At 38.4% G+C, this 27,552-nt stretch overlaps 1 protein-coding gene across 6 annotated transcripts in view; it reads left to right on the forward strand.

Annotated features, from left to right (window-relative positions):
• Positions 1 to 27,552, forward strand: part of APP (amyloid beta precursor protein) — a 277,800-nt gene that overhangs the window by 58,145 nt on the left and 192,103 nt on the right. For all 6 annotated transcript variants that reach the window (XM_089910361.1, XM_089910360.1, XM_022573753.3 and 3 more), the window contains exon 3: positions 20,206 to 20,335. In XM_089910361.1, the coding sequence (XP_089766487.1) occupies positions 20,206 to 20,335 (130 nt within the window). The remainder of the gene's footprint in view (positions 1 to 20,205; positions 20,336 to 27,552) is intronic.

The raw sequence follows: 27,552 nt of genomic DNA on the forward strand, positions 1-27,552 counted from the left end.
TTGATATATTTTAGATCATTTATTTGCTTATATTTAATTTTAGTTTTTCTCTCCTTATTTTTACGATTTGAAAACCTAAAACATTTACATTGTTAAAATATTGAAATAAGAAGTTGCACTCCGAAATCTCACTTGCCATCCATCCTCTGTTAAAAAATATTTTCATCATTCTTGATTTATCCTTCTTGAAAAAGAGAGAATTTATATTTTTCCTTCTTCTGCTTATACAAAAGGTAGCTTACAATAAGCACTGTTCTGTATTTTGCTTTTTTAATATAACTTTTAGATCCTGGAAATCACCCCCTTGCCATTTGTAGACATCTTCAGCCTTTGTGTAATTTCTCCTAGTTTTCTTGCTATTATTGTATAGGGTTTTTTTTTAAATTAATTCAGTTTAAAATAACTGGAGTCCAAGGCATTTTGTCCCACATTTCTAGACAGTTATATATTCCTACAATATGTGGCTTTTTGTGTTTTAAGAACATTTAAAGGAATTAGTCTTACACCTCTTGGCAAAGCAAAATTTCTTACCCTGCATAAACAATGGATAACCTGGCAACATTTCCTTTGTTGTAATCTTTTATGTACAAGAAAATTTTCTTTAGCCCTGTTGGATCCAAAATGAGTGTTTAATGAAATATATATCTGTGTATGTGTGTGTGTGTGTGTGTGTGTGTATATTTTTTTAACATATACATATATGCCCACATGTATTTTTTTTTTTATTGGTAGCACTATAAGAAAGGACAATCTAAATTCTAACTCCTGTGTTTTGAGAAGCAAAGAAGCATTTGCATTATCACAATATATTGCATATCAAGTAACTTTTGTCTTGAAGGAGTATGAACTATGATGTGAAAAGATAATTCTTCATGTTTAAGTAGAAATCACTAATATTGGCATCCTTTATATTATTTAAAAAAACATTTATTATATAGGGACTGTTAATAAATTCACTTTTGCCTGGATATGACATTTCTAAAATATACGTTTTTGGAAATAATATTCACATTCTATTGAAGAGTTCCTCTAGTACAGTTTTGTAGATGAGTTATGAGTTGGTAAATTGGAACTCTGTGCATGCATGCTTTTAGGTTTTTGATACCATTTTACTTATCTGGATACACATGCAGATTATGCATTCTGAATGTTAAATAAATTTTTTTAAAGGCTACAACTCAAATTTCCTTAATGACGTTGACCACATAATTTTCTGTTGAATGGCTATTTTGATGTATATATCGTAGTTGGCATCTAAGTTTTTCTTCAGTGTCAGTCATGAATAATCAGATGTTTTTACATTTGTATGATGACTCTATAAAAATTACTCTTCATGACCCTGAGAACAACCCTATTCCCACTCCACTTAGAGATCCCACTAATGCCTGGGTAACTTCGCTTCCTGTTTTAGTCTGTTGTTTGTCCCAGGGATAAGCCACAGAGTGGTTCTTCGTAGTCCCAGCCTTTGCCAGATTGTTGGTGACCATGGGGTGGAGGTAGGGCGAGGAAAGTGAGCCCTTTGGTTGTTTCTCCTTTGTCTTGAAATTCTGGTTATATCTGCCTATCTCAGTTTACCACCCACTGAGGTCTTGTACAATGATACACAACAGGCCAGAGTCTTAAGATGGATTAGACAAACATTAGGCTAGAGAAGTTAAGAAAGGGCCAGACCATCAGGCCTTGTGGACCCTTTTAATGAATTTGATCTCTATTCTGTAACACCAGGATGTGTCATGGAAGGTGTTTATTATTTTAAAAGAAAGAGAATGACTGTACATTAGCATTTCCAAAAGTCACCCTCTAATAAGAACGTACTGTATAGCACAGGGAACTCTACTCAGTACTCTGTAATGACCTATATGGGAATAGAATCTAAAGATTGATTCTATAGAATCAATCTATAGATTGATTCTACAGAATCACATATTCGATGTATATGTATCCAAAGATACATATACATATATCCACTCTAAAGAGTGGATATATGTATATGTATAACTGATTCGCTATGCTGTACAGCAGAAACTAACACAACATTGTAAATCAACAATATTCCAATAAGAATTAATTTTAAATTTAAAAAAAATAAATAAACTTATCAATCACCACTTTATTGTGAGTCATCATGAAGGGCTGAGTCAGAAGGCTGGTCAATATGAGCACTCTGACCCTGAAAAAAATAAACAAAAACAAAAGCCACCCTCTTGCTTTGTCACTCTGACCTCATATCTAGTTTCTCAGTTCCCTGGGACCCAACTGGAGCCTCTACTCTGGAGCTGTCCAGGGCAGTAGCCACTAGCGGCGCATGGCTGTCGAGTGCCTGCATTGTGGCTATAATGTGTGCTATAAGTGTAAGATATCAATAAATACCATATTCAAAGATTTACATGAAGAGAGTATAAAATAATCACATCAATAATTTCATATTGATTGCATATTGGAATGATAATATTTTGTATATACTGTTGTAAACATCATGTATATGTTACTAAATTGTGAATATGTATGTTATTAAAATGAATTTCAACTGTGTCTTTTTACTTTTCAGTGTAGCTACTGTGGAATTTAACATTACACTGGCATTATGTTTCCATTATATTATATTTCCATTGAACACTGTTGCTGTCCTGCCCCGCCCCATTCCACCAGTGACTCTGGGCTGTAAGGGTCTTAGATCCCATGATCTAGCAAGTGGGAGAGGGAAGTGGAAGTGAAGAGTCCCTCCAGACCTTCCCCCAGAATTTTACTGGTGCTTGGGAGTTAGAGAGGCTTATTTGGGGCCTTTTAAATACGTCTTTCATTAAAAATATTTTAGTGCAAGATGATTATATGAATACTTTTCTAGAGTCCAGTGGTTCTCTCTTCCTCCTTCAGACTTGTATCTCTGGGTGATGATGAGAGTGCAAGTGTGATGCAGACAGAAGTGACTGAAGTATAATTTTTGACAAGGCAACTCATGACTGCCTTGCAAAATGAATGCGTATCAAAACTTTTACTCAATTCATTAATTGATGAGGTAACCTGTAAGATGTTAACCAGTTTGACTTGAAGAGATTTAAATCCTTTTTCAACAAACTTCATTCACGTGGCTGTGAACAGGAATTATCTGATCTGCATTGCATGAGACAGAAAACATTTGCATTGCTATCAAGTATCTACAGTATCTACTCCTACAGGGTTGTAAAGTAGCCTATAGAGAGTCAATCAGAAGAACATACCCTGTTTAATCAGGTCATCTTTTCCCCTACCACCCCAGGCTCTGGAAGACAACACCTGCATTTCACTGCTAGAATACCCAGTACATAATCTCTTTTGCCCCTTTCTGAATTATGGACATTTTTAATAATAAAACAGTCTCCTAATTTGGCAAATAAAAGTTCATTATTGATCTTTAAGATAGAAATTTCAAGGGAATAGCATGGGAAGAGTCAAATTACAGTAGGTTCCAGGAAGAATAACATGTATGGGTGTTGATGCCATCTGTGGTCTCTCTGAGGAAAGTCCAAGAGGCAAAGAGCCTGTGGGCAATTCATGGTAAAGGGAAAGGCTTTGTTTTTTGTTGGGCTTTGTTTTTAAAGGGAAGGAACTTTAGCTGAGGGAAGCTTACACTAAACTGTAGGAAAGGTAGATCCATCATAAGAAAACTAGTGACTGGCTGAGTCTTAGAAAAGAGAATAAAAGATGGGGAAATAGTCAGGGTGGGTTAATTAGGCAGTTTATGTTGTCAGGTGATTGAAATCTACTCGTACATGGAGAATATTTTCTCCCATTGATGGAGAGGATCTTGGGGTAGGTATAGCTTACAGAATTTTTAAAAAGGCAACCAGTAACTGGGTCCTCAGATATCGAAACTGAGACTCAGTGCTGCCTGGAATTTCTCTGTTGGGGTCTCTTGTTTTCCGCTTATCCTTTCTCCTTTATGTTCACCTCATTTTCTCCTGCAAAGATGGCTTCCTTTAGGAGGCCAGGGAAGATGGCAACTCTGGGAGTTTGTTGTTCCAGTTTGGATTTCCAACCCCATTCTGCCAGTGTGCATTCTAATTCCCAGATAGGGTTCTCGTTGGTCCTGCTTTCAGTCACCCATCTATCTTTGGACTAGTCACCATATCCACAAGGACTCAGTATGTACTGGGACTGGCCCACCTTGGTCATGAGGGTGTATGGCTTGTTTGGCATCCCAACCAGAGCCAACTGGTGTGGGGAGAGGAGCTCTTGCCAGAAAAAAGGTTGAAGAGTGGCATGGGGGCAAAATAGGATAATGACCAAAGCCCAACACAATGGGCTTAGAAACACACAGTGCCTTTTAAAAGTTTTATAGGTTGGAGAGTAGGTAGCTGAGGGAATTCACATCATGACTTTAACCAGCTTTGGGGAAGGTATTGGGGGGTGGGTGTTGGAGAGGTATTCACTCAGAACATTTAAACAGTGTTCAACTTTTTCTATTGAATGGTGCATCCTAAACTATCTAGAACATTGCTTATTGATATTTTAGGGTCTTTCTGCCACTTTCCACTTTGTAGGTAGTCTAAAATTTTTCTTTTATAATTAGAAATAATAGTTTCATTTGTAGGATTGAAATTTTGTGTGTGTTATTGGAAAATGTTTATTTTCCTTTATTTTCTTTTAGCTCCATATTTTTATTTTAGACAGTTAATTGACTCCCTGCTAAGAAAGCCAAAGAAAATAATGTTCATAATTTTTCAAACTCCCCTTCTCACAGATTTTGTAAGCTATATTATTTTTATATTTTTGAAGTTTAATATTATGGTCTGTTCTATTGTCACAATTCTCACAGTCGTAGGTTCTGTCTTTAACTGGATTCAGTGTTTACAGCAAATCCTTTCACCAAAGCATCTCTATTCCCATAATGTTTATTTTGATTCCTCTATTTTTTTGGGTGCCTGTCATCTTACTTAGTTATTTCCAGAAGTTGTTCTTATTGAACAATAGTTTAGTTATGTATAGAATTCCAGGTTGACAAGTATTTTTGTTCAGCACCATGAAGATGCTTATCCACTATATTCTGGCATCATTGTGCAAATTCCCTTTTTTTAAAATGTACAAAACCCATTACTGTCACCATTTACAGTGCTATTCATTTACTGATTACTTTCTCTCAGTCGTGATGAATCATTTTTTTCTTTATGTTCTCAGTCCCTCTTGTGACCAAAACACAGATGTTTTAGAGACAGCTGTCTGAGTCAGAGAGGCAGCTGTGAGCAGTCTGTGGTCCTAGGACAGAATGAAACCAACTGAACTCAAGACCGTGACCTCTTTTTGACCTTTTGCTAACCAATTTAACTCACTTGTATAGCTGCACATCGTATCTGTTGGTGCTTAGCTTAATATGATGTGTCAAATATATTTTTTTTTGATAGTGAATTATCTAGTCCATATCTTTCATAGTTTCATGTTCCTCTCAGTTTGTATTCCCTGCTGTTGGTTGTTTTGTTGTTATTATTAATGTTGGCATTTTTGCCTCCTGATTTCTTTGGTCCTGTTGTTGGTCAAGGGCAAGATTAGGGAGAAAACAGTAAAAATCGAGTCTTTTACCTTTGCTCTTGTAAAGCCCTTATAACGTTTGATTGGGAAGGTAGTTTGAAACTTAGGTTTGCGTAATCAGCGTTTGATCTCATAGCATACACATTCTTGGTACCCATAAATTCCCTCCTGTTCCCCAATCATAATAGTTATGTTTGTGCCCAGTCATCATTCAAATACTTGCATATTTGAAATATAAAAATTTTCTTTACATTTTTTTATTAGCACAGTCAGCACTATTCTTTCATTTTTTTTTTTTTTCATCAAATGTGTATTGAGGACTGCTATAGATGTAATGTTTGTGTCTTTCCCAAAATTCATATGGTGAAGCTTTAAGGTCCAATGGGATGGTATTTGGAGATGGAGCCTTTGGTAGGTAATCAAGGTTAGATGAGGTCATGACGATGGGGGCTTTGTGATGGGATTAGTGCCCTTATAAGAAAAGACACCAGAGAGCTTGCACAGTTTGCTTTCTCTGACTGTTCACACAAAAAGATAATGTGAGAACCTAGAGAGAAGGTGGCAATCTGCAAGCCAGGAAGAGAACCTTCACCAGAACCCAACCATGCTGGTACCCTTATCTTAGACTTCCAGCCTCCAGAACTGTGAGAAAATAAATTCCTGTTATTTAAGCCACCTGGTCTACGGTAATTTGTTATGGCAGCCTGAGCTAAGACTAGGACTTACTTTCGCTCCTTTGGGCAAAAGGATTTTAGGCCTAAAGTGTCACTGAGAATTACTGTTTCTAGAGATCATGCTTTACAAAGCATTTTATGCAACACTCGGCTCTGAATCAGAGCATGTGGTTTGTCATTTAGTAACTGCTTGTGGACAGCCTGTTGTTGGCAGAGAGATTGGAAGTGAATAGGGCAGATGTTCTGCCCTGCTCTCTACACTGAAAGAACCTCTCCTGAAATGGCCTTGTGGTCTCCTCCTGCAGAGACTGTTTCTTTCCATTGATAGAATCCTAAAGAAACTTTTAAGCAAGAGTTAGGGGTTGCTGGCCCTCAGTCCAAATTTGCCCTCAGTTTGTTTTTACCCATTTGAGATGTAGGTGCCATGATAATGCTCAATAGTAGAGTGATAAACATATAGCAGGGCCTTAAATATTCAGTTAAATGTACTAAATGATCACTAAGTACACTTCCTGAAAACAGGAAGCAACCCTAGATGGTTCTTTATGTGACCCTGTGTTAATATGTTCTACTGTTGACTGTTGATGAATTATGTTTTCTAGCAGTTACAACCTCCCCTTCAATCTTGGTTGGACACGAGACTTGCTTTAACCAGTAGAATAGAGTGGTAGTGGTGCTGGTTTAGTTCTGGGTCTAAGCCTTAATTCGGCCTAGAAGTGTCTCCTTTTGCACTCTGGGAAGGCAGCCATGTGGAGACGCCCAAGTAGAAGAGAATGGAGGCCCTCATTCAATAGCCCTACCTGAGCTCCCAGGCAGCTGCCAGCACCAGCCACGTATGCAAGGCCAGGATGGACTTTGCAGGCTTCCTTGCAGTACTCTAGCTGACAACACCATGTGAAGAATCACTCAGTCAACTCACAGAATTGTGAGGAATTCTAAATTATTATGTGGTGGCTAACCTCCAAGATGGTTCCCAACAGTGCTTGCCTCCCTCCCCGTATTCGCATCCACACGTAGTCCTTAGTCTCCTCCCGCAGTGTGCAGGAGGATATTACAGAAATGACGTGTATGACATTTGAGGCTGGATCATAAAGAGCACATGGCTTCTACCTTACATACTTTTGCTATGGTGGAAGCCAGCCGCCATGTCATGAGGACATTCAAGCAGCACTGTAGGGATGTGCATGTGCTGAGGACCTCGGTGCTTCTGCCAGCAGCCATCACTCGCTTGCCAGGCAATGAATGAACCACTTGGAAGTGGATCCTGTAGCCTAGTCAAGCCTTCGTTTGACCTCAGCCCCAGCTGACATCTTGACTGCACCCTTGTAAGAGACGGGATCACTCAGCTCAGTCTCTTCCAGACTCCTCAGGCCCAGAAACTGTGTGAGATAAGAAATGCTTACTGTTTGAAGCTATTAAGTTTTGGCATAGTTTGTGTGCAGTAATAGATGACAACAGATGTTCCCTTGACGATTATTGTCCTCTGTGGCCCTTTGGTAGAAAAAAGTTCCTTTCCTTCATTCTATACTAGATATAGAAAGTGCTGCCATCGCAGAAACAACTTGAAAATAACTATGTAAATTATTCATCATTTAACAGCCTAAGGTGGCCACTTGCCTTAATGAACTGTTACATTACCCAGGTATTGGCCTAAGGAACCTAGAAGTCTTATAAGTAGATCAAAACTAGGATAATATTCCCCATGAAACATACATTATAAAGCCTAGGAAGAAAAATTAGAATTTTTAGATTTTGTTGTCCTCTTTCTTTTGAATGAAATGAGGTTTAAAAAGGAAGAAAAACAACATTGTTTTATTTAAACCAAAGGCTTTAGGTTGAGAGAAGAAAATATTGGAAGTATACTTCAGTTCTTCATCTGAAGAGTTTTATTCTGTCCCAAATTTAATTCAGGCAAATTGAGCAGATATTTCCTGATTCAAGATAAGATTTCGTGTCAGGTGTTGCTGAGTGGCCAGACAACATTCTTGTCTCATAGGAGCTTCTAAACACACAATTAGATAAATTGAGAAAAGAATTTAGGAAACTGAAAATGTAGAATGGGGCTGTAAAGTAGAGGATCTTGATTGTAAATCTGGGTTTTGGGATCTAATTCTAGAGATGAGTAAGGGCTATGGGATTGTTTTTAGCAGGAGTGTTTTCTGGTCAAGACACTTTTGGAAAAATTAGCCTATATCTAAGGTTGATCTGGATTGGGGAGAGAAGGGAATTCCAATCTCAAGATGCTGGTGTGAAAGGGATAGGAAAGATCATTCTGCCCATCCTTGTTGTATAGATGAGCACATATGAGATACCCCAAGATGCTGTTATAAGGGAGCCCTTAGGGTCAAGCGCAGTGAAGGCAAAGCATGGGCTTCCCTATCAAACCTTCATTCAGATGCAGCCTTTGCTCTTTGACACCTGAGCAGTCCAGGAAAGCTGCCTAACCAATCTTAGACCACGTCCTCCTTTTATGATAGGAGCACACAGGAGTGTATTGTAAAAGTTAAATATGGTCAATTCAACGAGAAATTGTGTAAGTCCCAGTACTGTTCTTCCTCTTTTTTTAAGGAGAGAACTTAAAACACAGGCTCTTCAACCCTCTGCATCCCTAACATGCAGAACACATCCTGGGAGGCAGGGGCTTAGAGCAGGTGTCCACGGCTCTGCTAACTTACACTGGGAGCAAGTCTCTGGAGGGAGCTTTGAACAGGTTAAGCCTCAAGTGCTGGCAGAGATTTCCAGCTGGGAAACTTAGGTGAATGTGGCTTTGCTTCTAGTCTTTCTATTAGATTATGGGTATACTTTCTTTTTCCTAAGTGTTTTCTTTTCCACAGTTAACAGTATGTGTTTTCCGTTTCTTTAACCTTCTTGCTCTAAATGAACAGTTGTTTTGTCTGTAAGTTAACAGGATCGCCGAACAAAGCACACCAGTGCCTGGACCAAACAAAAGCTGATGAGTTAAAACAAAGCCATTTCCTTTGCCCAGCTGTCTACTCTAAAATATATAACATGACAGGGACTCCCAGATGAGACTTGTTTGTCAACCTGCCTGCCTTCATTCTATAGTAATGTGAAGTTAAAATTAATTTAAAAAATAACAACACGAGATCCTTTTAATCTAACCATCTTTGAGGGCATATCATAGACACACTACTATGGTAGAAGCTGTGGAACATTCTTGGCCATTATTATTTTGTTCTGTGTGCCGTCTACCTTTGTGAGCTTAAAATTGACCCATAGATGACAGGCACCTATGCATTGTTGTTTTGGTATTTGAAAGATGCAAAAATTCATATTAAGTGAAAAATTTTAAGTAGAGGTATCCAGCTATCTATCCACGAGTACAGATATATTTTCTGCATTATTGGTCTGTATGCTTATAAGGATTGCTTGCATAAACCATAGGATTCAGAGGTAAAAGAGATGAAACCAGTTTGGATATTTTTTCCCACACAGTTTTCATTTAATGAGATTAATGTTTGATTTAACATTTGTCCTTGTTACTGTCTAGCTCTTTCCTAAATACATACTCAGTTATTACATATTTGCAGTAACACTACGGACTTTTATATTTGCCGCCTTATTTATTTATTTAAAATGTTTTTTCCGTAATATATTTTTCTTTTTAGCTTTATTGAGGTACAAATAACAAATAATCTTGTATAGATTGGACATTTTTTTAAAGTTTGTTTTTTTATATATCTTTTTTTATTTTTATTTTATATTGGAGTATACTTGATTAACAATAGATTTGACATTTTAAAAATTAGAAAATTAGACATAAATTGACAGAGAGAGAATGAGGATCTTGGCTGTACGTGGACACATCTGTTTGTGTTTTCACATTCGTGTCCTGTCCTATTTATTTTGGTGTCCGTACCTTCCTCATTTGTCTTTACATTCAGCACGTTGGTATGACTGACTTACACGTCGTACAAAGTTCTTGCGCAATATTTTCCAATTCTAAGTATGAATGTATGCATATGACAATATATTTACATACAGTGTCAGAAACAGACTTGGGCCACGTTATTGGGAAATAGGCTGGTGCCCTGAAACATTTTCTGTGCCTTGCTCTTAGATAAGGTCATCATTGTGAAAACACAGCACTGCACGTACTTTCCATTATTGCACTGGTGTTTCATCAGCTACATCTTGCTTCCCAGCACCTCATTAAATTGTAATCTGAGGGCTCCCCTGGTGGCGCAGTGGTTAAGAATCCGCCTGCCAACGCAGGGGACATGGCTTCAAGCCCTCGTCCGGGAATGCCGCGGAGCAACTAAGCCCATGTGCCACATCTACTGAGCCTGTGCTCTACAGCCCGCGAGCCACAACTACTGAGCCCGCATGCCACAACTGCTGAAACCCACACACCTAGAGCCCATGCTTTGCAACAAGAGAAGCCACTGCAATGAGAAGCCCGCTCACCACAACGAAGAGTGGCCCCCCTGACCGCAACTAGAGAAAGCCTGCACGCAGCAACGAAGACCCAATGCAGCCAAAAATAAATAAATTAAATAAAATAACTTAAAAAAACATTGTAATCAGAGAACAACTTCAGTTTCCAGTTCTCTTTCTCAATTAAATTAGATATTGTCTCCAATATCTCTCATTATTACAAGAATTTATGTTGAGAAACAATTTAAGATGTTATTTTTCTTCGTGTTCCAGAAAATTTTAAAGGAGAGACTATGTTATTTTAATCCAGAAACAAAAATATATTGTTTAGCACACGCTTTGTTTTGGCTTAGACTCTGAAGTGGAAGTAGTTTAGAACTTAGAATTGATACACTCTTTGAGCGCTCAGAGATATCATCTACTTTTTTTTAAAGCTTATGATAAATTTTCTTTTTTTAATTTATTTTATTGAAGTATAGTTGATTTACAGTGCTGTGTCAATTTCTGCTGTACAGCAAAGTGATGTGTGGAATCTAAATTATGACACAAATGAGCTTATCTACAAAACAGAAACAGACTCAGACATAGAGAATCGACTTGTGGTTGCCAAGGGGAAGGGGGGTGGAGGAGGGAAGGATTGGGAGTTTGGGATTAGCAGATGCAAATTATTATATATAGAATGGATAAACAACAAGGTCCTACTGTATAGCACAGGAGACTATATATTTAATTTCCTGTGATAAACCGTAACAGAGATGTCACCTACTTTCATTATTGTGTTCTGACTTCATCAATTTCATCTTCTATGAAATGGAGCCATTATCAACTGATAGAGGTTTACATGACCTGCTACACATAAAACATTTGCAATGATTCAGACACATAATAAACCTTCAATTACATATATTTTTTATACTCCTCTTGGATATGTTCTTTGGAAAAGAAATTGATATGTACAACTTTCACAGGATGAAAATATCCTATGATTAGGCTACCTCTATACCATTTTACTATAGAGTTTGATTTTTTGTTTCATGTATTTGTTCATACATGCTACCTAGGTGCCATCATGCATTTACAATTAAGATCTTGATTTGTTTATATTTTTGTTTTTTCACTTGTAATGTAAATTTAGAAGTCTGACTTTGTTTCCACTGGACTAGTTTTTTAACTTTTAGTTCTTTTTAATTCAAAATTTCAAGCATATGTAAAGGTAGAAAGAATAGTATAATGAATGCCCCCTGTGCTTATCACTCCAATAATTATAAAATCTAGTCACTCTTGTTCTTTGAGAAGTCTGGAATCCCAGTTCTCTATCTTACCTCCTTCACAGTCCACATTATTTTTAGAAAGCCCCTTGTGCAGATAGATGTGTTGCTTAGCCCTTTTGCACAGCTGTAAATTGATTAAGATGAACTAAAGGAACACACGTTACTTATTGACTTCTAACTCACATGTTTAAAACACCATTTTAATAACACTACATAATTTCTAGCATATTTTTTCAAAAAGGAATATACTGGAGAATTTGATTAAAAATTGATTTGAAATGTTGAAAGACTAGAAAGAACAGTAAGTAAATTTTTTCAGAATTAGGAGCAATTCCCATGACCCTGACCATTAACTCTGTTTACAGCTTTTTATTAGCCACATTTGATTTTGTGTTCCTGAAATATCCTTGGTCATTTGGAATCTAGTTGTGTGTAAATATGACTTTGGAATGAATTAATCCCTTGTCCCAGGTGGCCTGTTGCAAAAGGATACTCCGAGGGGTCCCCTGTTTGTCCTTTTTTTTTGCGGTACGCGGGCCTCTCACCGTTGTGGCCTCTCCCGTTGCGGAACACAGGCTCCGGACGCGCAGGCTCAGCGGCCATGGCTCACGGGCCTAGCCGCTTCGCGGCGTGTGGGATCTTCCCGGACCGGGGCACAAACCCGTGTCTCCTGCATCGGCAGGCGGACTCTCAACCACTGCGCCACCAGGGAAGCCCACATATTTCTTTTTTTTTTTTTTTTTTTTTTTTTTTCACTTTTCTGTTTGTCCTTAATGTTGCAAATAAAGGAAAGTTTTTGTAGGACTCTAACAATATATGTCTTAAATATTTTTTATATTTCTGTATATATACCTATATGTTCTTGGCTTTCTTAAATATCATCCATGTATTTTCTTGGTTTGTGTATTTAACAACTTAAATGTCATCTTGTCTGAGATTAATATATTTTCAATTTGGATAGACAGAGAGAGAGAGAGAGAGAGAGAGAGGGAGAGAGAGAGGGAGAGAAAGGGAGACTCTAGATTTTTAAAATTTAGAATGAAAATGTTCTGATGGTGACCAAATTTTAAGGTAGTTTTCTGTAGTGAGGAAAACCAATTAAGTTACCAACTACAGCCTTCTAATATGGATCTAAGATTGTTTCTACTCTACCTCTCTTGGTTGTTAGTATTTGAAATTTCTTCAGTTCACTTAAAATTTTTTTTTAAATATATGTACAGATAGATTTGCTTTCAAAGATAAAACATGTTTGTATGGCCAAAATAACTGCTTGTTACAGATGCCTGGGCCAGTCAGATGGGCCTCCTTAGCCTAAGTGAGAGCTTGGCTTTTAATCTTCCTAAGTATCTTCCTCAGCTGTGTATTTATTAACATTTATTAACATTAATCTGTTGCTTTTTATATAAGACGTTATCACTGGTAAAAGTTGCTACATCATACTTGGAAGAATAATATTAGAAGGCACTGAGTGCTTATTTTTCTCAAAAGCTTATAATCCAACTATAATATCATACTATTCAGATAATCTTTTTTAAGAGATACATTGATAATACCCAATGGGAGCTTAATATATACTAAATTTCCCTATGTCTAATGGACTGAACTTAGCAAGAAATAATCACCTATTTATCAGGCACTTACTGTGCTATCACAGTGTTGACCACCATTGAGGGAACACAAAAATGAATCATATTGTCCCTGCCTTCAAGGAGTGTATGTTCTAATGGGTCAGGAAGACACATCAGTGTAATAGGAGGTGGAAAGTGGTCGGTGATCAAATACAAGCGATCGGATAAAATGCTTTGGATTCAGAGGTTGAAGTGATCAGGGAAGGGAACATTAGTGAACCAACTTTTGAGCTGGGCGTTTTTCTTGGGTGTTGTTCATTCGGAAGGGAAATAAAGCTACCAAAATAGCTTATGTTTAAAAGGGGGCTTATTGAAGGAGACGCGGCACGCCTCGCTGGCGTTAGAGGTGCTCAGGTGGTCCCTGTCTTGTCCGCTATCTCTGTCTTGGGTACACAGCTGTCGCATCTTAGCTTCTCTCTCTGTACCTCTTATTTCCCTGCTTCTTCCAGAGGCCTAGTTCCCATTCCCCTGCGGGTTTTGACAGGCACCATCTCTGGCTATGACTTACCCTGCCTGCCAGCCGTGTATCCTCCCTCATCTAACCAGAGCCTGGATGTGTTAGTTCACAACTCTCGAGGAAGGAGAATGCCGTCCTCAGTGTGCTTTCCTCAGGCTGTAACCAGCTATGGGGCCGGAGCTGCAGAGTTAAAATATGGTCACTAATGAGTGCTCTTCCAGAGGATGGGGGGCTAGAGCGCTGCAGAGAGGGGCAGGCATGTTGGCAGCCTCCTGATCACCTTAAACCAACGTTAATGAAGGTGGAGCAACAGAAGGAGGAGGAAATTGTGTTTCCTGCCCTTGGAAAGTGTATTTTCACTGGGGAGGTGGGGCACGTGTGTACCTAACCCCAATGTGACGAGCACTGCGATAAATACAATAAAGCATTCCTGAAGTGGGAGAGAAGGATTGACATCTATTACACTGTGAGTGGAGGAGGTTTGTCCACATGGGAGACCCTACGGGGCCTGGGCATCTGAAGTGTGGTGTTAGGGTCTTAAGAAGAGTGTGTTTGGGGCACAGGGTGTGTATTTCTTCAGCGGCTGCCTGTGTAATTCAGGAAGGTTTGTAGGAACTGAGGATGGTTTGCCTTTCAAGTAACTGGCACAAGCTGGATTTGTTTCTGCTTTAAGTGTTCCTTAATACAGCTGTTGTCATCTAAATTTTTTAATAATAAAAAATAGTCACTCATAATTGGGATGCACATAGGATACATTTTAGAAAAGGAAGGGGGCTGTATAAAAGTCGGGTTTTGCTAATGCCTGCTGTTTTAGCAAATTATCAGCAATGCTTGTTGTGTTAGCAATACATGCAGTTGCATGTGTTGGAAAACATGCAAATTAAATAGGTTAGGGATCTCAGATATCTTTATTTCCTATGTTAAGATGTCAGATGCACAAAGAAAATGTAAAACATTGAGCTATGCTTATACTTAATTATGGTGAAAAGTCAGGGACTCAACTAACCACGAGCACATTTGCATGCCTAATTACTTTAATTTTTATTCTTGCCGAAGACTATGCTACTTTTTCAACATAAGATGCTTATTTGTCTCGTAACACAAAAACGCTTATTTGTCTCTGGTGATATACTGGAGCTGCTTAATAAAAAATAAGATCTAGTACTCGGAATTTTTGTCAGAAACTTTAGTATGTTTTTTGTTGTGTTTTTGTGTTCTGGTTTTTGCTTTCTGACTTGGAGGTTTCTTGTGCATGTGGTAATCACTGTGATTAACTGGGACTAGATGTGCTTCAGAGGAAGTTTTGTCACTTTAATGTTTGGTGTTCCTCCCCTGTTTAAAATACACCTCCTGAATTGGGAACAGCAAATTTTTATACTCTTTGGCAAAGTCGAATTAATAACTCCTTGTCTCAGGATAAAAGTGGCTGGGGGGCTTCCCTGGTGGCGCAGTGGTTGAGAGTCCGCCTGCCGATGCAGGGGACGCGGGTTCGTGCCCCGGTCCGGGAAGATCCCACATGATGCGCAGCGGCTGGGCCCGTGAGCCATGGCCTCTGGGCCTGTGGGTCCGGAGCCTGTGCTCCGCAGCGGGAGAGGCCACAGCAGTGAGAGGCATGCGTACCGCAAAAAAAAAAAAAAAAAAAAAAGTGGCTGGAAGCATGGAAGTTGCCACTTCCGTTTCCATTGTTAAGGCAGTAGGCAAACTACGTGTGGGAGTCACGTGGTTCAGATTTTATAATCTCCCCCAACTGCCTATTAACAATTATCATTGTCCACGTTCTGGAGAGAGGAGTTGCAGCACAGTAAATAACACATATGTCCTAGATTTCCGGGTGGGAACTGGAAGGGAATTTTGTGTTTGGCTGATCACCTCGTGAAGCTCTCTGGTGACCTTCAGGGGAGAAGCCGTGTCTTCACTGATCTTAACTGGTCTGTATGCAATTCTGTCTGCTAGAAAATTATCCACCGAATAAGTTACTGCTCTGTTGTACCAGATATTATTGGTGCAATACCTTAGGACACTGAAGATGGAGCACATCATGAGCAAGAGACCTTTTTTTTTTTTTTAACTTATCAATTTGTACCCTACAGATAACTTTTTGGTTTTAAATTAAAAAGAAGAAAATATGACTTGACTGTGCCTGTAGGAGTTTTTTTAATAGAAAACAAAACTCCTGAGAAAATCCTCAGCAGGGTGATATTTCTGTGAAGTGGCAGCTAGAACCCCTTTAGAAAAATATAGTAACGCACACTTTACTGCACATAATGTTGTGTCCCTCATGGCAAGCTCTCTAGTGTCATAAAGTTTATGACTCATGAGTGCTGTACTTTGTGATATAATAAACAAGGAGAGGTGGTGGGAGAATTATATTGCTGCACAAAAAGCCACTCTTCACCTTTCATCATATAGGAAAAAACCCTGGGGATATTAAATTTTAGTGGCATTTGAAGTTGAGCATTATTTACGACTGAAATGCATGCATTGAAGAGTTAAGATATTTAAGAACAAAATAAAATAAAGGGAAGGAGCTGTTTCCATTTAGAGCTAAGTTACTGGCAAGTGTTTTGGAAGAATAACTTTCTCAGTACCCGCCCAGGATCTGATTTAGATATCCTTTTTTGTGTGTTTTCATAGCATGTACCTCCTCATTGAATTTGCCTTATACTACACTGATAAGCGTTTTATTTTTTTAGAGCAGTTTTAGGTTTGTGGCAAAATGGAGAGGAGGGTGCAAAGATTTACTGTGTACCCCCTTCCCTGACTCATGCATAGCTTCTCCCCCTTTCTCAACATCCCCCAGCAGAATAGTAGTACGTTTATTTCAATTGATGAACCTACATTGTCACGTGATTATCACCCAAAGTCCATAGTTGACCTTAAGGTCCACTCTTGGTGGTGTACATTCTATGGGTTTGGACAAATGTATAATGACATGTATTCACCATTACAGTATCATATAGAATCATTTCACTGCCCTCCAAATCCTCTATGTGCTTCCTCTTCATCCCTCCTTCCCCCTAACCCCTGGTAACCATTGGTCTTTTTACTGTCGCCATAGTTTTGCCTTTTCCAGAATGTCATGTAGTTAGAATCATACATGTATTTTCATGCTGGCTTCTTTCACTAAGTAATGTTCAACTAAGATTCCTCCATGTCTTTTCATAGTTTGATAGCTTCTTTCTTTTTAGTGCTAGGTAATCCATTGAATGTACCACAGCTTTTATTCATTATCAGTGTCTGATTTTTTAATTGATTGACCTCGGGGTTGGGACAAGGGTGAGGCAAGTGAGGCAATCAGGAAGCAAGATAAATAATATTTTAATGCACTATTTTTAAAAATTATAACCATTTTGTCTTTTATTTATTTATTTATTTATTTATTTATTTATTTATTGTTGGCTGTTTCACATGGCTTGCGGGATTTCCAGTTCCCTGCCCAGGGATTGAACCTGGGCCACGGCAGTGAAAGCCCAGAATCCTAACCATTAGGCCACCAGGGAACTCCTTTAATGCACTAAAAAGTAAAAATTAATGCCCCAAACTCCACAATGAACAAAATATCAACATTTCAAATAAAGACAGGATCATGGCATGCTCTCTTTGAATGTGACTGGCAATCATAAGAAAAATTCCTTTATCCATAACCCACACTGTGGACAGTATCTTCTTTTTTTTTTTTTACATCCTTATTGGAGTATAATTGCTTTACAATGGTGTGTTAGTTTCTGCTTTATAACAAAGTGAATCAGTTATACATATACATATGTTCCCATGTGTCTTCCCTCTTACATCTACCTCCCTCCCACCCTCCCTATCCCACTCCTCTAGGTGGTCACAAAGCACCGAGCTGATCTCCCTGTGCTATGCGGCTGCTTCCCACTAGCTATCTATTTTACGTTTGGTAGTGTATATATGTCCATGCCACTCTCTCGCTTTGTCACAGCTTACCCTTCCCCCTCCCCATATCCTCAAGTCCATTCTCTAGTAGGTCTGTGTCTTTATTCCTGTCTTACCCCTAGGTTCTTCATGACATTTTTTTTTCTTAAATTCCATATATATGTGTTAGCATATGGTATTTGTCTTTCTCTTTCTGACTTACTTCACTCTGTATGACAGACTCTAGGTCTATCCACCTCATTACAAATAGCTCAATTTTGTTTCTTTTTATGGCTGAGTAATATTCCATTGTATATATGGGCCACATCTTCTTTATCCGTTCATCCGATGATGGACACTTAGGTTGTTTCCATCTCCGGGCTATTGTAAATAGAGCTGCAATGAACATTTTGGTACATGACTCTTTTTGAATTATGGTTTTCTCAGGGTATATGCCCAGTAGTGGGATTGCTGGGTCATATGGTAGTTCTATTTGTAGTTTTTTAAGGAACCTCCATACTGTTTGACAGGATCTTCTTGTTCTGAAACCTGGTATTTCCCCAAAGGCACTGCTTCCCCTGTAGCCTCCTCAGGTAGTTCTTCCCTTGCAACCCTCATAGCATTGTGCCTAGAGGTAGGGATGTCTTCCTTCTCACTCATTTTCACTTCCAAACCATTTTTTCCTTCTCCCTAAAATGTCCCCCACCCAAACTGTGAAATACATGGTCTTGGACTAATTTACCCCTCTCCTCCACCTGTTGGAGGCATCTGGAGAGCTCTTTCTACTGCAGTGGCAATCTTTGAAGGTTTTAGGTCCTGACCTTCTGTCATTCAGTCAACTGCATCTTTTGTAATTCTTAGGTGATTTTTAATTTATTTATTTTATTTGTATTTATTTTTGGCTGTGTTGGGTCTTTATTGCTGCTTGTGGGCTTTCTCTAGTTGCAGTGAGAGGGGGCTACTCTTCGTTGCAGCACACGGGCTTCTCATTGCAGTGGCTTCTCTTGCTGCGGAGCATGGGCTCTGGGCGCATGGGCTTCAGTAGTTGTGGCTCATGGGCTCTAGAGCGCAGGCTCAGTTAGTTGTGGCGCACAGGCTTAGTTGCTCCGCGGCATGTGGGATCTGCCCGGACCAGGGCTCGAACCCGTGTCCCCTGCATTGGCAGGAGGATTCTTAACCACTGTGCCACCAGGGAAGCCCCATTCTTAGGTGATTTTAATATCAACCTTGATGATCCAAGATTCCAGCTTCTGTTTTTTTAATTTTCATTCCTCCTGTGATCTTGCCTTTATCATTCTTTTTCAGCCATGCCCTCTGATACTCATGTTATACTCCTTGCAATTACCAGTAAATGTAACTTCCCCAGAATCTTAATTTCAGCTCTCTGACTCTCCAAGTACTGCTTCTAACCACCCCATTTTCTTTGGTATCTTTAGGACAAAATTCTGTAGTGCACACCAGGACTCATTGATACTACAGCCTTTTAAACGTGCATCTCAACCTTCATATTCCCACTTTAGATTTCATGGCCCATTATTGTAACCATTCCCTTGGTTCTACCCTCAGTTCTCGTATGCTTTTCTCTCTTCATTGTATTTAACTGGCAAAACAGCAATCCTGGTGAAATGCAAGATTTATGCAAGGGAAAGCCCATTTTAGAAATAAATTTTTATGTTTATATTTTTCCTTCAAATCTCTACTATTATTAATAAATAGAAGGGATTTGATATTTTCACAAATATATTTTAGTTCATCAAGTTTCACATTTCTTTCCAAGTGCTCAGTAAACACCATGGTTTGTTGAGAACAGTAATCAGAGCAAAGGGCTTTAATTTTCAAGGGAAGAGATTCATCAATGCAATTCTTTATCTAAATGACAGTCATGATAACTGTTTGATAAATTATTCTTATGTAAATTACTTTGAATAAAGAGAAAGATTTTTATGTAGGAAGCTTGCTGTGTGTCATATCCTGTATGTGAAATATTTGCCTAATTGAGTAAGACATGGGAGGGTTGAATTTAAGTCATGGTAATATTCCCAGGTGTATCTACTATAACATTTATTTAGGGTATTACAGAGTATCATCGTCACACCAGTTTATTTTGCATTGAAATGACCCCATGCTTTTAAGAGGGCCCCCTCCTCCCTTTCTATTTTATCTCCCCTAGAAAATATGTTAATCTGGAATGGGTGCAGTAAAATAAAGTAAAAGTTATATTGCTTAATGTTTTGAATGGAATGATAGGTTCTTGATCTTTTTCTTTACCCTGGATTCCCCAAGCTAGATCACAATTAGAGCAGGCTTGAAAACCTTAGAATAACAGTGGCGGTTCAAGGGGTGCTTATGTGCCAGCCCTGTCTCAGGTAACGATTTACCCTTTTTGTATGCTCTCCCAGGTCTACCCTGAACTGCAGATCACCAATGTGGTGGAAGCCAACCAACCAGTGACCATCCAGAACTGGTGCAAGAGAGGCCGGAAGCAGTGCAAGACCCATGCCCACATTGTGATTCCCTACCGCTGCTTAGGTGAGCTGACTGACCTGGGAGCTGGCGTTGATTGGCTATGGGCTTTGGGGATGAAAAGGAAGGATACTCTAATTATTAAATCAGATATGCAGGCTCTTCCTTCAGCATATTGCCACTCTGCATTGGACTATATTTTGGACGCAGTATGTCTGAGCTTCCTGCCTCAGAATGAATATACCGAGTGTGTTTATTATCATTAAAAATTTGTGGACCTATGCCATAACTGCTGAGTGAAAATGCCTAGTCATGGGGCCCAAGAGCCTTTTTTTTTTTTTTTTTTTTTTTGCGGTACGCGGGCCTCTCACCACTATGACCTCTCCCCTTGCGGAGCACAGGCTCCGGACGCACAGGCTCAGCAGCCATGACTCACGGGCCCAGCCGCTCCACGGCACGTGGGATCCTCCCAGACCGGGGCACGAACCCGCGTCCCCTGCATCAGCAGGCAGACTCCCAACCACTGTGCCACCAGGGAAGCCCCCAAGAATCTTAATTTTACCAAATTCTGTAGATGATTCTCATGCACACTAATTAACTGGACTTAGTAGAATTAAGACCTTGTGTGTTTCTTCAATAGACTTCATATAAAAGAGAGCCTAATGTGCATTTTGCTAATTTCTTAAAAATCTCTTTCTACAACAACCCACTACACCTCCTGTTTGAAGATAACTGGGGAATTAGAGTTTGTTTGTTTGTTTGTTTTTCCTGCTTACCTCAAACTAGAGGGAACAGTTTGATCACTAAGGTTTAAATGTGTGTTCCTTTCTGACCTCAAATTTTACTTTAATTTGTTATTTTAAAAACTGAGTTGTTTTTTGTGGTATCATAGTTTTTCCTCTGGAAATACTCTCATACTCTATATTTAATCTGACTTGGTTCTGTCTCTTCCTAGTTGATTTTTTTATGTAACCAGGCATTGGGAAAATCAGCAGTCTTTGATCTGATAGCTGGCATCTAGATGTTTTCCCGAAGTTTATTCATCGGTAGGATAGTTGTAAATAAGGACATAGCGATTTATCTGTGGAGGATGTGGATATTCATTCCAATGACATGTTGTAAAGACTGAAAGGGATCTGTCTTTAAAAAAGAGTCCCAGCAGCAAACTTAGAGGGTCAGGATGACAGATTCTGGAGATCTGTATAATACTTGGGTCAAACATGAATGTCATAAGAACATACTGATTACTGTTCATGCCTGCACACAATTTGAGACATTAATAGAAAACTGGGCTAATGCCCAGTGAATGAATATTTCATCTGGTTGATTTATGATAAAGAAAATGTAGAAAACCAGATTCTTAAACATTTGGCAATTGAAGAGATTCCTTGTTCCTCCTTATCTGTTGTTCCTAGATACTTTACAAGGCTTCTAAGCCATTTCTGTCTGACTGGTCAAGAAGTGAAGTTTTAATAAGATGAAAATAAGTAATGTTTAAATAGTAGGTACAGAACTCCAATGTCAAGAAATATTGAGGTCAGCTGTCTTCAGGAACTGTATATTTCAGTCTAATTTAGTTGTTAAACCTAAAAACCATTTCATTCAGTATAAGTTAGGAAGTAGATCGGGATCCAGTTAACTAGGTGGGCCAATCTTTTGGTTCTTACTTACCCATTCTATGAAATGTTTCAAATAACATTTTCTTTATGATATAAGCTCACTGGGAATAGGTACTAGGTCTCTGGATGCGTGTTATTGCTGATGACAGCTGATATAACACTCACAACTGTAGCTGTGTTTCAGAAGTAAACTCATAACATTTTGCTTAGATCTCCCTGCTTCATAATTCTATTCTGAATTCTCAGAATTAACTAAAAGGTGTAATCCACATTAAGATCATGCTTCACGACCATAGTGCCACTATTGTGGCAAATTTCTTTTGACCCCAGATGGATTGTATCCCCTCTGCCAGCCACTCTCCCCGCCCCTACTCCATACACTTCCCCATCTCTGGAAAGCTCTCTTCCTACGGCAGGAGTATTGAAACTCCAAGGGAAAAACCGCTGTGAGAAGGAACAAAAGATACTTAGAATATGTTCAGATCTAAATATGAAGTCAGGAGATTTTGTGATAATGCTATGATTACTATCAGATACATGTTTTTATCATGATCAGCTGAGTTATGTACCATTTGGGAAAACTCCATCCTAAGTAATTTGGTTTTTGATAATTAATCTTACCCAGAAAACACTTATTTGATAGTAATGTTAATGACCTGTCCTCACCGTATTTTGTTAACCACTGTGGAAAGAGGGCCACTTCAAAATGCGTCATTCCACCATATTTACAGAGCTATATTCCACAAATATTTACAGAGCTGTAATGTGCAGGGTGAAGATGGGCAAGAGGAAATGGAAAAGCTGATAAAATAATTCTTTCCCTGAAAGGCTGTGTAAAAGGATGGGAAGGAGTTGATTCCTGCTGAGGCTTTGGCATCAGCATGTATCAGATTTCTTTTTCATCTTTTGAACAGATTGCATAATTGCAGAAGACGTCACTTGTGATGTGTTTAGCCAGTTTCCCCAGGTCTGGAATAGTAGCTGGTATTAAATTAACACATCGACACTACCGCTTCTTGACTACAAGTGGGACTAGATAATCATAAGTATTTCCAGTAGGTACCTGGCCTGTATGAATCCCTGGTATTTTTCCACTGAACCAAAAATTAGACCCTAACATGACAAGTATCAATAGAACGTACAATGCTTTCTACTTTGTTACTGAGCTTAGATTAGAATTGAGGAATGTGGGTACTACTTGATTCCTAGGTGATACCAAATTTTCCAAAAGTCTTTTTTTCCTGATTTTTTTTAATCAAATGAAAGATTCTTTAAATTCTATAGGACTTTACAATTTTCAGAAGTTTCACACACATGATTTCATATAATCCCATAATAACCCCGTTTTTTCCCCTGCCCCTCCCCCCTTCCCTCTCCCTACGGGTAACCACTAGTTTGTTCTCTTTATCTGCTTCTTTTTTGTTTCATTCATTGGTTTGTTGTATTTTTTAGATTCCACATATAAGTGATATCATACAGTATTTGTCTTTCTCTGTCTGACTGACTTCATTTAGCATAATGCCCTCAAAGTCCATCCATGTTGCTGCAAATGGCAAAATTTCATTCTTCAACTAATAATATTATAAAAGATGGTGTATAATATAGCCACAGTGAATACCACAGTGTGTTGTTTTCAGGAAAAGGAGTGGGAAAACATAAGTGTGTAATTTATATATTATTTTAATTCCATTAATACTGCACAGTCCCAAGTTTATATATTGTTTTTCCTATTTTCTTTCTTTCCCTTTCCCTTTTGTTCCTTCCTTCTTTCCTCCCTTCCCTCTTTTTTCCTCCCTAGATTTTAACATCTATTACACATAGCACTGTCAAGCTCTTTATACTTGTATAGGGCACCCACTGAAATACTTCCTCTGTGAGGCAGGCAATGTTGGTTTTATTAGTCTCACCTCACAGGCACAAATAATGAGGGTCAGCGAGATTGAATTTCTTGCAGTAACTCACACAGCTATTTAGTGGTAGAATAAGGACCAAAGCCCAAGGTCTTTCAATTCTCAATCCAGTGTTCCTTACAGTATGAGAAGAGAATTGTACTAGAGCCAATAACCACCTGATTTACAAAATCAAATCATTGAGGAAAGGCTATGAGTTGGAGGCACTAAGTAACACTTTAAAAATAATCTCACTGTAAATGTGTCTCATAAAGGACACAGCCATGTCACTGGAACCTCCATGGTTCCAGGATAAATTTCTCTGCGTGATCAGGTTTCCACTTTGTGGTAGTAATAGGCAACATTCTTATATATTACTTGCTGCTTGAACAAAAAATTACTGTTTAGCGTTACCATAAGTACCCTCTAAAATTTCTGGCTGTATCTAAATAAATACTTTAGACAAAAGAGATTATTTTACTAAAGTTCATTCTTAGAAAGGTGCTACCTAGAAAACAAGATTGTCTTAAACATTAAGCATATTAAAATTCAAAGCAAAGCTTGAAGAGAGAAAAATGCCTGTTATGTTCAGCACGCAGCCTTCCTGACCTTTTTATCAGATGCAGGATCCGGTGCCACACTGGGTTATTTTTCTCTAAGCCATGTATTTGCCTTGGGCATCCCTGCTCTAAGGTGTCTTGCATTCCTTGTCTAGATGGAGAAAGCGTATTAGGTTGCTGTTGCCCCTTTCCTCCCATGGAGTGGATGATTTCCCTTGAGAGTGAGCTGGCTTTCTCATTTCACCCTTTGCTTTTAGTTATGCCTCTGGCACCAGACGGTAAGATCTGTCTTAATCATTTGAACATTTTATTAATTATCTCATATGGGATTCAAGCACATCATTATTACTCAAGAATATTTTCTTTGCAAAGCATTCAACCCCTTTCCATTTGAATTACTACTTTTCATGGTGTTATAGACCTGCTATTGAAACTGATGCTCTTCTGCATTTGCCACTGTCCAGTGAAGGCAAGGTACATTGCATAAGGAGAGTTACTGTTGATTTATGGGGGCAAAGTAGGGTTAATAGTTTAATCCAAAGGAATTAGAAATTAAGGAATTACTACCATGAATCTCATTTTATTTCATTTTATACTCAAGGCTTTCCAAACTTACAAGTAGTAATGACAAGGAAGCTATTCAGATATGGTCAGATGAGAAATGAAAGTTATTCAGTTCCTTTTAATTTTGAATTTTATTGTTTTAATAAAATTTTAAGGCAAGCAAACTTTGTTTTCTAGGTGACTACTTTTGTGTCAATTATCTACAGCTATCTTAATCTTCTTTAGTGTGAAAAGCATGTATTTGGATACTTTGACAGATATTGTACCAGCGTAGTTTTTTGGATTTATCCTAAACAATTCTCTTGAGACACAGTAAACAGCAGAACAACATTCAAGATTGCTACGTAAGACTCCATCTAACTTTAAGAATGGGGATAGGGATGGGAGAACATTTTTATTGTGGACTCTAAGGATTTTTTTAAATGCCCAGATGCCCCAGCGCGATAATCCAGTAGGATAGCTAGTCAATGCCTCTGGCTCCTCCAGTCCTATGACCTCTGAACTCTGTAGATCTGATCCCTTATGAAGTCCTGGAAGATGTATGCGCTGGGGCTATATAAATATACAGTGGGAACGATGCTTGATGAGCCTGGCCTCTGCACATGAGACGGATACAAACCCTTGAATATTCTATATTTTTAAGGATTGTCTACACTGTGCTCTCATAAGGAATGATCAGAATCCCTGAGCATTTCTTCATCAGGGAAGGCTAATCACCCACCTCGTAGAGACATCAGACTTCTTTTTATGTGATCTTCCACTTTGAATATTAGTCATACTTGAAAACCAGTTTATAGAGTCTGATTCTCAACTGTGTAAAACAAAATATGCATGGAAAAGAAATCTCACCAGTGTTTATCTCCAAACAGTGGGATTACAGGTGATTTTTATTTTATTTAAGGCCTTTTCTATTAATTTTTATAATAAACAAATAGTTTTATGTTCAGAAAAAGCTGGGCCATGAAATCAGTACATAAAATTTTGTATCTACCTTCAGTTTAGTGATGGCTAAAAAAGAGTCAAAAGGCTTGAAAGGACACACAGAATGATTCTTAATTTGTTTTATCTATTGGTAGATATGCTTTAGGAGTTTTATATAGTAGGAATAACTTCTTATGGGAAAATATATTTTAGAAACACCATGCTGCCGAAATAAAAGGATAATGTCTCCCTTCTTACCTTTAACCAAGTTTAAGCAGCATTAATCATCAAAAATTCTTCAGAAAAGATCCTTTTTTAAAATATTTATTTTATTATTTTAATTTTGGCTGTGTTGGGTCTTAGTTGCGGCACATGGGATCTTTCATTGCGGCACAAGGGCTTCTCTCTAGTTGTGGGGCACAGGCTCCAGAGCACGTGGGCTCTGTAGTTTGCGGCACGCAGGCTCTCTAGTTGAGGCGCATGCACTCTGTAATTGTGGCGCGCCAGTTCCAGAGCGGGCTTTGTTGCCCCGCGGCATGTGGGATCTTAGTTACCTGACCAGGGATCGAACCCGAGTCCCCTGCATTGAAAGATGGATTCTTCACCACTGGACCACCAGGGAAGTCCAGAAAAGATCCTTGATCTTGCTTAATGTTTTGGTTTTGTGTGTGTTTGTTTGTTTTCTCAAAAAATTGCATTTGGAAGCTACATTTGTTTCAGGGTGGATTGTTGAATAGGAAGACTACATTTATCCTATAGATTCCTTCTGGGTGGGGAAGGACTTAGAAGGTGAAGGCCCTCCCATTTGGTTAAGCAGAAAAACCCATAAAAATGTTTTCCTTCCATTTAGGCCATCTGCCAAGATCAGTGATCCATGTTGGTCCCAGTTATGCTGGCTCCAGCTTGATTTGTTTTCTGAAAGTTTGTGAAGGGGAATGAGTTGAAAGATTGATTTTTTTAAATCAAACTTAGAAAAGAGAAATTTAGTGTTTTTTGTTGCCTCCAATGCCAATTTAGCTTCCTCTTCTCGTTTTAATTGTTGTATCTGCTATTATGTCCCTATTCTGGGACTTTTAATAACTTATGTTTTGTAGGGATAAGAGCTATGATAGCATGAATAATTTACTTAGTGAAATGTTTGATTTTGTCTTTTTTAACTGGAGGTATATTTAGGAGTTATTACGTAATATGAGTCATTAAGGAAAAAACAACAACTTTCGAAAATTTGCCATTATACTTTATGGGTGTGCTCCATTGTCAGTGTTGTACTAAAATACACAGTTATCTGCATGGGTCCTAGATGATAGGCAAGAAAAATAAATCTCAGTTTATTTGACATGATATTGTTCTAACACTTCTCAGTAATGCATTGAAAAGTATATATACTGAGGTTAATAGGCATCTCATTTGTAATATGTGCTGCAGGTTGCAGTTGTGTGCTTGAAATTCACTGATTACAGAAGTAACACATGTTCATTGTATGAAGTTTAGAAAATGTGGCCACTACCAAAAAGTAATAACCAAAAAACCATTTGGCTTTCTTTCAGTCTATTTTTTGGCATATATGTTTTGTTTTTATTATTTTTAATAGTTATGTAATTCTGTTTCCCATTTTGTCGCCAGCTTTTTTTTCACCTAACATTTTTATACTTTATTCATGAAATTTAATTTTCTTTGAAAACACTTTTTAATCTAGCATTACACCAGGCACTACAGTGTGTCTATTCCTT

This window comes from Delphinapterus leucas, chromosome 4, assembly GCF_059928025.1.
Source record: "Delphinapterus leucas isolate spDelLeu-1000000601 "Yukka" chromosome 4, BTC_Dleu_Yukka2, whole genome shotgun sequence".
Taxonomy (NCBI): Eukaryota; Metazoa; Chordata; class Mammalia; order Artiodactyla; family Monodontidae; genus Delphinapterus; species Delphinapterus leucas.